The sequence below is a fragment of the Oncorhynchus mykiss genome, chromosome 29 (assembly GCF_057628025.1).
Source record: "Oncorhynchus mykiss isolate SJ-2025 chromosome 29, ASM5762802v1, whole genome shotgun sequence".
NCBI classification, from domain to species: Eukaryota; Metazoa; Chordata; class Actinopteri; order Salmoniformes; family Salmonidae; genus Oncorhynchus; species Oncorhynchus mykiss.
This window is the reverse complement of record NC_143050.1, coordinates 30,785,340-30,801,909: the sequence shown is the minus strand read 5'-3', so window position 1 is coordinate 30,801,909 and position 16,570 is coordinate 30,785,340. Positions and strand designations below refer to the sequence as shown.

General features: G+C 41.1%; 1 protein-coding gene across 1 annotated transcript in view; it reads right to left on the bottom strand.

The window, feature by feature from the left end:
• The window catches only part of LOC110509730 (sarcoplasmic/endoplasmic reticulum calcium ATPase 2a), a 50,126-nt gene extending 39,437 nt beyond the window's left edge, over positions 1 to 10,689 (bottom strand). The window contains exons 1-3 of the mRNA XM_021590795.3: positions 9,908 to 10,689; positions 7,749 to 7,766; positions 7,564 to 7,646 (exon numbers count right to left, since the gene is read on the bottom strand). Of these exons, the coding sequence (XP_021446470.1) occupies positions 7,564 to 7,646; positions 7,749 to 7,766; positions 9,908 to 10,025 (219 nt within the window). The 5' untranslated portion in view covers positions 10,026 to 10,689. The remainder of the gene's footprint in view (positions 1 to 7,563; positions 7,647 to 7,748; positions 7,767 to 9,907) is intronic.
• Positions 10,690 to 16,570: the final 5,881 nt, after the last annotated feature.

The following is a 16,570-nucleotide window of genomic DNA, read 5'->3' as shown; positions in this document are numbered from 1 at the left end:
AAGATATCTAGCTGGCAAACATTTTGTTGTGAATTCCATACTGTAACTAGGCTCCGGTCTCTCGTCGTTGTGTGCTTGTAAACAAACACCACATGGCTGGGACTACCGGTAAGCTTCAAATTGAAGCAGGTGAAATGAAGAATAAGATCGGATTTCTCTGGAACGTATTGCACAAGTTGAGTGCAGGTATTTACTTAAAAGTAGCTACAAATATTCAATTTATAAAAAATAAAAAAATTCACAAAAGATAGTTAAAAAAAAATGTATTGATGGTATTTTAAGGCAATTTCCAAATACCCCGATGCATGGCAGTAATGAGCAATTGGAGGTTGCATGAAATGTACTTACACTCCCCCCCCCCTTTTTTTGTTGAAGTGAATGAAGATGGTTGCTCAGCAAAACTCCATATTTAGTGAGTAAAACATTTTGAGAACGCTTTTAGAGCTGTCTAATGGGAGTTTAAGTCTGGGTTTCCTGGGCGTTAGAGAGGATACGCGTAATACTCATTGTCAACATCTAACGCATAGATAGTGGGGCATATTCGAGTGTGTTAACTTCTGTGCAGCATGAGTGGGGAGCTAACATATTGCTTCCCAGTGTTGTAGCAATGAGTAAGTGGTGCACTCAAGCATGAACGGTGCACTCAGGCTATATGGGAACATTGCACTGATATTCGTGATCTGCTCAACCAGTAAACCGTTTGTGTTCTAGTATCGAAAAAGTACCAAACACTAGAGGAGATGAGGTGAGCCAGAGTCAAGAGTCAAGGTAACAGAGCTGGGCGCAATATTGTAAAATCAGGGCAAGGGAATCACTTGGTAACAAGGAGACATTCAATTTGGGTGAAAAATCGCCATTGGACAGTGACTAGGCTCGTCTGGGCTGAAAATGTGGTCAGCACAAGCCCATCAAATAGCTTTTTATCTATACATCTAGGCAAGGGAATACTATTGCAGAGAGCTGTCAGTGGACAAATGCTACCCATCAGCGCCTTCTATGAGGACTTCCAGTTACAGAAATCAAATACAATGTTGAACATATGGCTAGCATGGTAATAGTATAATCGCACAACCACCCGTTATGGATGAGAATCATGTAAATAACCATCTTTACAGTTTCAAAAAGTACACGTATAAGAAAGTGTATTGTGGAACAAACAGCCGACTGAAGATGTGACTGCCGGGCAGTCATGCAGTTCAGTTTGTTCCCACATAACTGCCCCTGTCAGAAGATGATGCACGTTGTAAAGTTACCTCTAACATGACAGTTGCCAGGAGCCGTCCGTTTAACAAATCATGGTACTCATCCCAAAAATTATAATGAATACATTTTATTTTAAATGGGGAACTGCAGCTGTGTGGCAAAAATGCAAATTTGTGCTGTGGCTAGAGGTCGGACGATTAATTAGGGCCGATTTCAACTTTTCATAACATTCGTATTTTTGAACACCGATTTGGACGTTTTTTTTAACACCTTTGTTTCATCTTTATTTTTACTAGGCAAGTCAGTTAAGAACACATTCTTATTTTCAATAACAGCCTAGGAACATTGGGTTAACTACCTCGTTCAGGGGCAGAACTACAGATTTTTACCTTGTCAGCTCGGGGGATTCAATCTTGCAACCTTACAGTTAACTAGTCCAACGCTCTAACCACCTGATTACATTGCACTCCACGAGGAGCCTGCCTGTTACGCGAATGCAGTAGAAGCCAAGGTAAGTTGCTAGCTAGCATTAAACTTATCTTATAAAAAACAATCATAATCACTAGTTAACTACACATGGTGGATATTACTAGTTTATCTAGCGTGTCCTGCGTTGCATATAATCGTTGTGGAGCGTATCGTTGCGCCAATGTGTACCTAACCATAAACATCAATACACAGAAGCATATATTTTTAAACCTGCATATTTAGCTAAAAGAAATCCAGGTTAGCAGGCAATATTAACCAGGTGAAATTGTGTCACTTCTCTTGCGTTCTTTGCACGCAGAGTCAGTGTATATGCAACAGTTTGGGCTGCCTAATTTGCCAGAATTTTACATAATTATGAAATAACATTGCACAACCTTCAATGTAACAGGAATATTTAGACTTATGGATGCCATCAGTTACATAAAATACAGAACGGTTCCGTATTTCACTGAAAGAATAAAAGTTTTGTTTGAGATGATAGGTCATTAATATGGTCGAATCTGGAAACTAAGGCTCGTATTTGTGTGTTATTATGTTATAACTAAGTCTATGATTTGATAGAGCAGTCTGACTGAGCGATGGTAGGCACCAGCAGGCTCGTAAGCATTCAATCAAACAGCACTTTTGTGCGTTTTGCCAGCAGCTCTGCTGTTTATGACTTCAAGCCGATCAACTCCCGAGATTAGGCTGGCGTAACTGATGTGAAATGGCTAGCTAGTTAGCGGTGTGCGCGCTAATAGCATTTCAAACATCACTTGCTCTGAGACTTGGAGTGGTTGTTCCCCTTGCTCTGCAAGGACCGCAGCTTTTGTGGAGCAATGGGTAACGCTGCTTCGAGGGTGGCTGCTGTCGATGTGTTCCTGGTTCGAGCCCAGGTAGGAGCGAGGAGAGGGACAGAAGCTATACTGTTACACTGGCAATACTAAAGTACCTATAAGAACATCCAATAGTCAAAGGTTAATGAAATACAAATGGTATAGAGAGAAAGTCCTAGAATTCCTATAATAACTACAACCTAAAACTTCTTACCTGGGAATATTGAAGACTCATGTTAAAAGGAACCACCAGCTTTCATATGTTCTCATGTTCTGAGCAAGGAATTTAAATGTTAGCTTTCTTACATGGCACATATTGCACTTTTACGTTCTTCTCCAACACTTTGTTTTTGCATTATTTAAACCAAATTGAACATTTAATCATTTGAAGCTACATTTATTTTATTGATGTATTATATTAAATTAAAATAAGTGTTCATTCAGTATTGTTGTAATTGTCATTATTACAAAAAAAAGTTAAATAAAAATTTTGGCCAATTAATCGGTATCGGCTTTTTTTGGTCCTCCAATAATCGGTATCGGCGTTGAAAAATCATAATCGGTCCACCTCTAGCTGTGACTTCATCGTGGCCAGGGCAAAACAGAATCTAGCGACTTATCAAGCAGCCAATAGCGACTCAATGAACAATAGAGAGCAGTGCACTAACCACAGCAGAACAAAAACTGCGTTATCATGAACACATCGTGCCATTAGCAAGAACTTCACTATGCTAGCTAGGAGGGCATATCCAGCATTGAGTGTTTTAACTGGCATTGTTAGCAGATCTTTCGTTTCATATGGACTGATTTGAGACTGGTCAAGCTACTCACGTGGCTGACGTGAGTAAAACATTTAAACGTGGTAACCCTCGCAAGGCTGCTGGCCCAGACGGCATCCCTAGCCACGTCCTTAGAGCATGTGCAGACCGGCATGTTTACAGACATATTCAATCGCTACCTATGCCAGTCCATTGTCCCCACATGCTTCAAAATGGCTACCATTGTTCCTGTACCCAAGAAGGCAAAGAAAACTCAACTAAATGACTGCCGCCCTGCAGCACTCAGTTGTCATCATGAAGTGCTTTGAGAGGCTAGTCGAGGACCATATTACTCCCACCATTCAGGCCATCCTAGACCCACTTCAGTTTGCATAGCACCCCAATAGGTCCACAGACAATGCAATCGCCATCACACTGCCCTATCCCATCTGGATAAAAGGAATACTTATGTAAGAATGATGTTAATTGACTACAGCTCAGCATTCAACACCATAGTATCCTCCAAGCTCATCATCATCAAGCTAGAGGCTCTGGGTCTCAACCCCACCCTGTGCAATTGGGTCCTGGACTTCCCGACGGGCAGCCTCCAGGTGGTGAAGGTAGGAAACATATCCACTTCGCTGACCCTCAACACTGGGGCCCCACAAGGGTGCATGCTCAGCCCCCTCCTGTACTCCCTGTTCACCCACGACTGCGTGGCCATGCACTCTAACGCAATCACCAAGTTTGCAGACGACAACAGTAGTGGGCTTGATTACCAACAACAACGAGACAGCCTACAGGGAGGAGGTGAGAGCACTCGGAGTGTATATAAATGTTATATTATTATTATATTTAAATGTATTTTTTATATAAAATGGGTTTGCATTCTACACAATACCATTTTATATAAAATGGGTTTGCATTCTACACAATACCATTTTATATAAAATGGGTTTGTGTAGAATGCAAACCCATACATCTCAACACAGCCAGTATGCTTCCTCCAATCAGTCTACATTAGAGGGAGAATCAAGGAGCTTGCTGGCTACAGCACCAAGCCCTGTCCCTTCTGCCACAAGTGTTCATCTGCCCAAACATATTTGTGCAGGCATGGATGTGCCTAAGGAACAAAAGGGCACAGCATGGAGGCGTTGCTGTGTTGTTTGCAAGATGAAGTCTCCCATCACATGCACCACATGCTCAGTGACCCTTTGCTTTACATCAGAAAGAGACTGCTATGGCATCTGGCATCAGCAGCAGAATATTGTCTAGAGTTTTGGCAAAGTTGGTGGGGTTATATGGCAAAGTGGGTGGGGGCTAGGGTCAGTATGTTATATCTGGAGTACTTTTCCTGTCTTATCCAGTGTCTAGTGTGAATTTAAGTCTGCTCTCTCTTTCTCTCGGAGGACCTGAGCCCTTGGACCATGCTTCAGGACTACCTGCCATGATGACTCCTTGCTGTCCCCAGTCCACCCGGCCTTGCTGCCGTTCCAGTTTCAACTGTTCTGCCTGCGGCTATGGAACCCTAAACTGTTCATTTTTACTCGAGGTGCTGTCCTGTTGCACCTTCTACAGCCACTGTGATCTCCACCCGGCACAGCCAGAAGAGGACTGGCCACCCCTCATAGCCTGGTTCCTCTCTAGGTTTCTTCCTAGGGAGTTTTTCCTAGCCACCGTGCTTCTACACCTGCATTGCTTGCTGTTTGGGGTTTTAGGCTATATAAATAGATATATCTATATATAAATATATATATATAAATAGATTTGATAGAGGACTGGGGGGTCTTCCAAATATTGAAAGTGTGTAAATAGGGGGGGGGGGGGGGCTAGAATACCAGTCTGGTACTTTGTATATAGTTATTTGTTTCAAAATGTATACCTTCACCAATTTGGCCACTTGGCCACATTTGGGCTACTTGTGTGGGACACCTGGGTGACCTCATGATAAATGTCATGTAGCACACTCATTTTGGAAGTTATCATTCTGAAACTTGTACTGTTGCCCTCTAATATTTTTCACTGAAATTGTTTCATTGTTTTATCTAAACCAGATCTATTGTGTGTTATTCTCCTACATTCAATTCACATTTCCACAAACTTCAGAGTGTTTTCTTTCAAACGGTACCAAGAATATGCATATCCTTGGTTCTGTGCCTGAGCTACAGGCTGTTAGATTTGGGTACGTCTTCAGGCGGAAATTGCACAAAGGGGGAGAGGTCTAACAGGTTAACCATGTGTATGTTAGCAAGCACATTAGCTAGGTATCTAACTTTCGTGCACATTTTACAGCAGCTCGGGCATTCAGGAGCAGAGTAAATGTGTCTTAAATGAAAAAAGTTTTTTTTTTTGCCATTTGAACGATTATAAAAATGGTTGAGCGCGTTCATTTGGCTGACATAACCATCATCCAAAACTCCATGGCCGTCACAGCCCTAGTTGAACATGCTACTGCTAATAACTGTAGTAGTTCAAATTCAAAGCTTACTGGCTAAACGCATTCAGTCCTCTATCTGAACAGCAAGCGACAACTCTTTGAAGTGGTGTTCATTTCCATAAAGTCCTTCTCAGCCACTGAAATCGGATGCATAGATTTTAACCAGCGCCATTTGAATGACCAGATTACATAAGAGATCAAATCAATCTGATGAGGCCCAAACATTTTACCTCACAGAAATGACTCAGAGAAATGGAGGGTATAATTGTAGATATACTGACAACTGCACATCTTAAACTAGTCTATACTTCAGGGCTGGAGTGGTAGCCTCCCTCACAACAGTGTTCATAAAGGCCAAGCTTGATCTTGATTGCTATACAATGCAATGACCACTTCTTTGAATGAGGAGGTTAAATAGCCACACCCTCTCATTCTATTTTGATGTGTCTGACAGTCAAGCAATATACAGGGAGGAGATGGACCATAGTAGAACTCCTCCTCGGGCAGCGGAGTACACTACAAAGGCCGTGGCATCATTAACTCAGAGCCCAACTAATTAGCCTTGTCAAGCTCTCTGGCAATAACACAGTCAATAATATAATGACAATCATTTTAGCTATGAATAGGGGATTGAAAGCCTCTCACTACTGCGCATTAGTAAATGTATTGAGCGTCATGAGTTTGTCCCAATTCAGCAAATCTTCTCCAGAGAATGGGAGAGGCCTCTAAGACTATTTCAGAACAGGGACAGGAGTAACTTGTCCGCTCAATCACAATCTAGGCCAGAACCAGAAATGTGTCACATAACTTTATCCTCCTCCGAACACAGAGGTACAGCCTATCAAATCAAATGTCAAACATGAACAGCTTGACAGCTCAAGCCCACCCGGGACTTGTTTATGTGATCTGCCTAATACTGGATGTGATTTACAGGCTAGATTCCTGACCATCACCATGTGTCCTTGCTGCTGGTGATATTTACAGCAGTGGCATTGAATATCAGCCAAAAGCAGTGGTTCTCAAAACTCTCCTCAAAGACCCCCAACCATTCCATGCATTTGATCTATTCCAGAGCTAGCACACCTGATTCAACTTGCCAACTATTCATCAAGCCTGTGCCTTCATGAATCAGGTGAACTAGTTGAGGGCTACACCCAAACAAAATTGTGAAACGTCTGTGGGTCCCCAAGGAGAGGTTTGAGAACCACTGAGCTACAGGAAGGGGTAAACACCCCTACTCTTATGATAAGTGCCATGGGATCTTTAATGACCACAGAGTCAGGACACCCGTTTTATGTCCCATCCGAAAGACAGCATCCTACACACTGCCCTGGAGCATTGGGACATTTTATTTTTTAGAACAGGGACCGACCAGGACTACACACACCCCTCATTTCAATAGTGTAACCTAAGACGTAATGACATACAAGTACGAGCAATAACCAATTATTCCTATAGTACTGGACAAATGCCAGTTCATTATATTTTTCACCAGAATAAAGTCAGATTATATAGAAATCCATCATGAGGTTGGAGCTGTGGGCATCAGGCCTAATGAAAACTTAGGGGCTTGCATTTTCTAAATGGTGGCACACGTCCCACTGAATGTGGATCTACCATTTGTCTACCAATCGCTCAGCGCGTTGACATTTTCTGTGCAATTCTACATGTAAAATCCATACACAAGTACTCTCTGCAGGCAAATGCCATTGGTGTATATGAACCCTAAAGAAAACCCTATTGAGTATGGTCTGCCTTACAGGAGATTTGCACGTGCCCCAATTATGTTCATACTTATTCTGGACAGATATGAAACTTACTATGATCCTCATGTGCCGGAATTGGGTCATGTTATACTTACAAAAGATATGCAGGCTGCAAGAAGAAGAATCCTCACAAGCAGATCTTCAAACTGTTCAACCACTAGTTCCCATAAAGATTTTCCTAAGAGAACAAAATAGAGGTTTTGATAGCATCCAAATAATGGGATAACTTCAAATGTGGCATTGAAGAAGTACACTGAACAAAAATAAACAATTTACTTACCCTCCTCAGCAGGCAATTCTGCGAATCATCCAAGGGACACGACACCGAAAATAGAGAACAGTGAGAGAAATGTTACTTGAAACACTCGTTATGCCACTTCAATAGCAAAGTGACTTTTTCGTAACAGGTTAGAACTTACGCAGCAGGTTAGGATAAGGGTTAGTGAAAATGCTCTGGGAACCTGCAACGAAAACCACTGAATCAAAGTAGCGTGTAAAGAGAGTGTCCCGGAATGTTAGGACAGAACTAGCTAGCTGGGTTTCTCAACCATATGTGCAGTGGCTTCAGAAAGTATCAGCCTTAAATATTTCACTTCTTGTTGTGTTACAAACTGAATTCAAAATGTATTAAACCGATCTCACCTATCTCCACACAATACACCATAATAACAAAGTGAAAACTAGTTATAAATATTTTGCAATTGAATTGAAAATTAAATTCAGAAATATCTACATTAACATAGGTATTCACACCGAGTCAATACATTAGAGTCACCTTTGGCAGCAATTACAGTCTAAGAGCTTCGCACACCTAGAATGTAAAATTATGTATTTATTTAAATTTTGTTTTCAAGCTCTGTTAAGTTGGTTGTTGATCATTACTTGACAGCCATATACAAGTCTTGCCATAGATTTAAGTCAATTTAAGTGTAAATAGTAACTAGGCCACTCAGGAACATTCAATGTCATCTTGGTAAGCAACTGCAGTGTGTGTGTGTGTGTGTGTGTGTGTGTGTGTATATACACTTGGCCTTGTGTTTTAGGTTATTGTCTTGCTGAAAGGTGAATTTGACTCCCAATGTCTGTTGGAAAGCAGACTGAACCAGGTTTCCCTGTAGGATTTTGCCTGTGCTTAGCTTTATTCTGTTTTTTTTTAATCATACAAAAACTCTGGTCCTTGCCGTTGACAAGCATACCCACAACATGACGCAGCCATGCTTGATAATATGAAGTGTTACTCAGTAATGTGTTGGTTTTGCCCCAAATATAACTTTCTATTCACGACATAAAGCTAATTTCTTTGCCAAATGTTTTGCAGTTTTACTTTGGTGCCTTACTGCAAACAGGATGCGTTTTTTTGAATATTGGTATTCTGTACAGGCTTCCGTTACACTCTATAATTAAGTTTGTGCTGTGGAGTAACTACAATGTTAAGCCATCCTAAGTTCTTTCACAGCCATTAAACACAAACTGTTTTAAGGTCACCAGTGGCCTCTCATTGTGTAATCCCTGAGTCGTTTCTGTTCTATCTGGCAACGGAGTTAGGACACCTGTATCTTTGTAGTGACTGCATTAATACACCATCCAGGATGTGTAATTAATAATGGCACCATGCTCAATGGGATATTCAATGTCTGCTTTTATTTTTACCCATCTACCAATTTGGGAAGCATTGGAAACCTTCCTGGTCTGTGGTTGAAATTCACTGCTTGACTGAGGGACCTTAAATATAATTATGTGTGTGGGGTACAGTGATGAGGTAGTCATTAAAAAAGGCATGTTAAACAGCATTATTGCACAGAGGGAGCCCATACAACTTACACATTTTTACTCCTTAACATATTTAGGATTGCCATAACAAAAGGGGCTAAATACATTCCAGCCTTTCATTTGTACATTTCTCTAAACATAATTCCACTTTGACGTTAAGGAGTATTGTGTATGACAATATTTCAATTTAATCAATTTTAAATTCAGTCTAACAACAAAATGTGTGTGTGTGGGGGGGGGGGGGGGGGGGGGGGGGTCTCAAGCGGTGTGAATACTTTATCTAGGCATTGATACGATGTACATCTTGGAGTTGAGAACCTCGACAACTGAACATGAACGTTTTCCGGGGAAAAAAAACAAAAGGGAAATTACATCTAGATAGACGTGGACTGGGTGAACTAAACATAGCTAAGGAATAGGAATTTAACATCGTTTATAATCGGCAGATCAGTACAAAATGTGCAGCATTTCGTTTCAGTTTACAGAAATAATTTCAGTCGTTTTTTTGTGTGTGTTTTTTTTAACACAGTCATTGTCAGCCTGAACATGCTCGTGACGTCAGCAGTATTTTTTCAAGCATGCCGGTTGCTTAAGAATGCTAGCTAGCTAACAGGCCGTGCACCGTGTTGCCAGGCAAGGGATATCACATTTCAAAAACATGTTACTCACCATTAGGTCCCCATTTTTCCCGCTGCCTCTTCACTTGGTCTACACCTAGACCTGTGCTTTCGTTCACGTTGAAATGACTGTAAACTTCCTCCACCGTCTTTGTGTGAGCGTTCTCCATCGTGAGTAGCCGCTCGAGGAAACACTAGCTAACTTAGCCGCTTACGTTAGCTGGACAGCTATCTAGATAGTTAATTGAAGAAACCTCAAGAACCCCACTGATTCTTCACTTATTTTGCGTCTTCCCCCAACTCACGCTGCCGAAAATGCAGAACAATCTCTTAATGTATGTTATCCCAAAAACGTATGTAGCTAACTTAATAGCCTCACATGCAGTCAAAAAAAACGGGCTAGTGTAATGACTGCGTTAGCCCTCCTCGCCACTTGTTACGAGAGCAATGCCTTACCCCCTCAAACTCGCCGGTTACAACGTTCCAGGCACAACAATGAAATATGGATAATTCATAGCTACCACCATCAAAACTATTTCATTTTTACCGGAGCAATAACTTAAGAAGACATGCGTAGTAAGTTAATGCAAGACGGAAGGTCTGAAAGTACTGCCTTGGTGGATGTCCGCAGTCTATTCCTTCTTGTGTGCTGCCGCGGTTTCACGACTATCACCATCAGCACCAATCGCATTTGTCCGCTACCAGTTCGCATGCTCAGAATACTGCGCTCGGTGTCCGCATGTGGAATGCGCTTATTGGCTGGAGAGACTCCGGAAATCCCTTTTTCTTCCAGATCTTTCTCCGGTGTCTCTGATCAGCTGACTCTCCTCAAATAAATAAATATATATATATATATATATATATATATATATATATATATATATATTACAGCCCATTAAAATAAAGTATGTGGTATTATTGAGAGCATTAATATAACAGTAATATTTTAAAGAGCTAGTAAAAACTAGATTATCTGTAAAGTCTTGGCATATCACTTGAACAGAGGGGGGAAAAAACACAAGTAGATAGGCTTATACGTGTCTGTAATTTAGGGATTTAAGAAAAGTGAACATCTTATGCTGAATGCTCTTTCTTTTCTTGATTTAGCATAGCCCACTACAACTGACAGCTAGTATTAATCCAAACACAAGTGTACTAAGGTCAGCAAGACACAAATTAATAATAGTATCAAAATCAAATTTGCTCAACCCATTTGATAAGAGCTCAGTTGAAAATTAATGTTATGTTGGAAAGTAGACCTGGGTTGTGAGCTATGATTCAGATAGGTCAGTTTTCTATTGTTTGTACAGGATGGTTGCATTGGTGGACACCAGCATGACATTGTGGGACGTATGGGCTTCTGGAGGTCAATGGCATCTTCAGTGTTTTCATAATAGCTTGGTCCAGATTATTTAGGAGAATTTGTGAGAATCCATCAACGCTGCCTGAAGAAGATTCTTGTAGTTGAAACGCGTTGCAGTTGTATGTCCTGATGTTATGTAAACCATGGGCTGATCTGCTCCTACTTACAGTATATGTATTCTTTGTCAATGTTATCTGTAAATATTTAACAAAAGTGTTCTGCATCGTACTGGCCGCCTACTTGTTTTCTTTCTTGAGAATCCCTCTAAAGAGTCCCCTATTCCCTATAAATTAACAAAAATGTAAACCGTTGACTCTGCTCATGTGAATCATTGACCTGTCACTTCTCCCTCACTCACAATAGTTGTTCTGTCAATCCTGGACATGAGAGGCTGCCTCCTCCATTCAAGGTCACGTCAGTCAGATGTTAAATAGTTCCTCAGCCTCCCCAGTGTGAGCCACTATGTGCTGGCTCCTACTGTAATGTTCAGACCACCAATAGTAAATGGCTTGGATGAAACCCCTACTCTACAGGAAGATGATAGTCAGAGAGTGTAGAGGATGCAGTAACAGCTACCTTGCACAAAGTAACCCACTTTCAACACAAAGCAAGCAGTGGATAGTATTTTTGGTTGGTAGTACATGTTCATTAGGGAGTAGGATATGACGTGTGGGGGCTTGTATGTAGTTATTTAGGTGTCTTGGAGCCTCACTGTCGTCATGACATCACTAGCCTTTCTGTCTGCAATGGATTCCCCCCAGATACTGGTATTATTAGGGCTGTGAGAGATAAGTACCATGGCCTGATAGATATGGACATAGATTCAGCACAGGTCACCCCATTACCCATAGGCTATCTATGGCCATATCAGTGTCTATTAGCAGGCAGCTAAAAATAATACCTGAAATTATGTTGCAGAGTCCTGTAAAGTTCTATTTCATTCTGTTTCATTGTCACAAGGGGGCAGTTTCCTGGACACAGATTAAGCCTAGTCCTGGAATAAAAAGCAAGATCAATACATAATTTAACATGCTTTTTAGACCAGGATTATGCGTAATCTGTGTCCAGGAAACTGCCCCAAGAAGTCTAGTCTGTACAGAATGTTGTGTGTGAGAATATCGCCTTTGAAAAGTTAAGCAGTGATGATTGACATTGGTCCCTGGTTGTGAGTTATACAGGAGTGTGGACTGTAGTAAGAGATGGTTTCTGTCTCTTGCAGCTGGCTATTGTCTGCTTGAGATTGTGGTTATTTATAGATACTGTGACATGGTTCAGCTGATGTGGGGTTGTTATGGCGATCTGCCAATTAACTTGTCCCAGACCCTTTTTGAAATGGCAGTAGATGTTTAATGCACATTACTTAATACAATGTAAAGGTTAATTAAAAGCTAAAGGTTATTGGTGTCTTATTGATGTTCAAATGGAGGGAAATTAATCATAAACAGTGAGTCCCCAGGATCAGTTTTGAGAGACACAGACACGCTGACTGTTGTAGATTTCACATCACAGTAAAATATCATGTCATGGCCATTATCTCAACAAACAATTGCCATCTGTTAGGTGAGTTTACTTTGCATTCTAACATTATCGAAAACCTTTATGTGATTGTATTTGACTCCGGGAAGAAATGTACATAGACTGCTGCCATGCACGTTTGATGGAATTGAGCCCTCTGGCCCTAACTCTTCAATGGGCATATATCTGTGCTAATCTACTGCACTCTAGTGGACATAGATAGTGCATTAAAATAGGGAATAATAAGGCATCCAAAATGTGTGTACTGGCAAATAAACATTTATTAATAAGATGCTTTTGTTTAAACTGTTTTGTAACAAATATTGAAGTGAACATACCGGTTGTAAAATATTCAAAGGTAACAATAACAAAAACAACAAATCCATTGGGATTTTACATCCCTTCTACGGAGATGGGCGAAACAATCCAAACCATAACACAAGTCATCACAGTTCACCAACACATTTTCCTCCTTTGCAGAAACCTTTAATGGTAGGATCTTCATTGGTTCAGCTTTGTATAGAACTAGGTCTATGAATATATCTTCCAAATAAGTAGGTATAGGCTCAGTATTTTAGGTTTTAAAGTATGGAGGTGCTCTTTGTGTGGAAGACCATAAAGGACACCTCCCAGTTCAGACAAACCCTGATCCTCCCAGGTTTATGCTTTATTCTTGTAGCTCACCATCAATCTCCCCATACAACCAATGACTAGCCTTGTAGTTCTCTTTAGAATTGTCTTTCCTGCTTATGGATTCATTAGCCACTCCTACCAACCAGTTGACATTGTGCCCCACCTCCAAGCCTGGCATCCGCTTCCTCTCTCAAAAATCAGTGCAGCTTATTGAGATCCTCTTTTATCTATTTTCTATTTCCTGAACCAAGATGCGAGATGCCATTTTGTTTTCTCCTACATAATTTTTCTTCTTTCCTCCTGGCTTTCTCCACGGCTGTCTACCGCTGCATTTTTTGCCAGGTCTTTCGAACTCTATCCTCCCTTAAAATTACCTCCCTCTTCTGCCCCACCAAATTCAATACAAGAGAAATGACAGTCCATCATTACTTTAAGACATGAAGGTCAGTCGCAAAAACCATCAAGCACAATGATGAAACTGGCTCTAATCAGGACCGCCATAGAAAAGGAAGACCCAGAGTTACCTCTGCTGCAGAGGATAGGTTCCTGAAAGTTACCAGCCTCAGAAATTGCAGCCCAAATAAATGCTTCACAGAGTTCAGACACATCAACTGTTCAGAGGAGAATCAGGCCTTCATGGTCAAATTTCTGCAAAGAAACCACCACTAAAGGACACCAATAAGAAGAAGAGACTTGCTTGGGCCAAGAAGCATGATCCCGGTGGAAATCTGTCCTTTAGTCTGAAGTAGAAAATAGTAGAAAAACCCTTGAATGAGTAGGTGTGTCCAAACTTTTGACTGGGACTGTATATATACAGTGCCTTGCGAAAGTATTCGGCCCCCTTGAACTTTGCAACCTTTTGCCACATTTCAGGCTTCAAACATAAAGATATAAAACTGTATTTTTTTGTGAAGAATCAACAACAAGTGGGACACAATCATGAAGTGGAACGACATTTATTGGATATTTCAAACTTTTTTAACAAATCAAAAACTGAAAAATTGGGCGTGCAAAATTATTCAGCCCCCTTAAGTTAATACTTTGTAGTGCCACCTTTTGCTGCGATTACAGCTGTAAGTCGCTTGGGGTATGTCTCTATCAGTTTTGCACATCGAGAGACTGAAAGTTTTTCCCATTCCTCCTTGCAAAACAGCTCGAGCTCAGTGAGGTTGGATGGAGAGCATTTGTGAACAGCAGTTTTCAGTTCTTTCCACAGATTCTCGATTGGATTCAGGTCTGGACTTTGACTTGGCCATTCTAACACCTGGATATGTTTATTTTTGAACCATTCCATTGTAGATTTTGCTTTATGTTTTGGATCATTGTCTTGTTGGAAGACAAATCTCCGTCCCAGTCTCAGGTCTTTTGCAGACTCCATCAGGTTTTCTTCCAGAATGGTCCTGTATTTGGCTCCATCCATCTTCCCATCAATTTTAACCATCTTCCCTTCCCTGCTGAAGAAAAGCAGGCCCAAACCATGATGCTGCCACCACCATGTTTGACAGTGGGGATGGTGTGTTCAGTGTGATGAGCTGTGTTGCTTTTATGCCAAACATAACGTTTTGCATTGTTGCCAAAAAGTTCAATTTTGGTTTCATCTGACCAGAGCACCTTCTTCCACATGTTTGGTGTGTCTCCCAGGTGGCTTGTGGCAAACTTTAAACAACACTTTTTATGGATATCTTTAAGAAATGGCTTTCTTCTTGCCACTCTTCCATAAAGGCCAGATTTGTGCAATATACAACTGATTGTTGTCTTATGGACAGAGTCTCCCACCTCAGCTGTAGATCTCTGCAGTTCATCCAGAGTGATCATGGGCCTCTTGGCTGCATCTCTGATCAGTCTTCTCCTTGTATGAGCTGAAAGTTTAGAGGGACGGCCAGGTCTTGGTAAATTTGCAGTGGTCTGATTCTCCTTCCATTTCAATATTATCGCTTGCACAGTGCTCCTTGGGATGTTTAAAGCTTGGGAAATCTTTTTGTATCCAAATCCGGCTTTAAACTTCTTCACAACAGTATCTCGGACCTGCCTGGTGTGTTCCTTGTTCTTCATGATGCTCTCTGTGCTTTTAACGGACCTCTGAGACTATCACAGTGCAGGTGCATTTATACGGAGACTTGATTACACACAGGTGGATTGTATTTATCATCATTAGTCATTTAGGTCAACATTGGATCATTCAGAGATCCTCACTGAACTTCTGGAGAGAGTTTGCTGCACTGAAAGTAAAGGGGCTGAATAATTTTGCACGCCCAATTTTTCAGTTTTTGATTTGTTAAAAAAGTTTGAAATATCCAATAAATGTCGTTCCACTTCATGATTGTGTCCCACTTGTTGTTGATTCTTCACAAAAAAATACAGTTTTATATCTTTATGTTTGAAGCCTTAAATGTGGCAAAAGGTCGCAAAGTTCAAGGGGGCCGAATACTTTCGCAAGGCACTGTATATATATATATATATATATATACAGCTCATACAAGGAGAAGACTGATCAGAGATGCAGCCAAGAGGCCCATGATCACTCTGGATGAACTGCAGAGATCTACAGCTGAGGTGGGAGACTCTGTCCATAAGACAACAATCAGTTGTATATTGCACAAATCTGGCCTTTATGGAAGAGTGGTAAGAAGAAAGCCATTTCTTAAAGATATCCATAAAAAGTGTCGTTTAAAGTTTGCCACAAGCCACCTGGGAGACACACCAAACATGTGGAAGAAGGTGCTCTGGTCAGATGAAACCAAAATGGAACTTTTTGGCAACAATGCAAAATGTTATGTTTGGCGTAAAAGCAACACAGCTGAACACACCATCCCCACTGTCAAACATGGTGGTGGCAGCATCAGGGTTTGGGCCTGCTTTTCTTCAGCAGGGACAGGGAAGATGGTTAAAATTGATGGGAAGATGGATGGAGCCAAATACAGGACCATTCTGGAAGAAAACCTGATGGAGTCTGCAAAAGACCTGAGACTGGGACGGAGATTTGTTTTCCAATAAGACAATGATCCAAAACATAAAGCAAAATCTACAATGGAATGGTTCAAAAATAAACATATCCAGGTGTTAGAATGGCCAAGTCAAAGTCCAGACCTGAATCCAATCGAGAATCTGTGGAAGAACTGAAAACTGCTGTTCACAAATGCTCTCCATCCAACCTCACTGAGCTCGAGCTGTTTTGCAAGGAGGAATGGGAAAAAATGTCAGTCT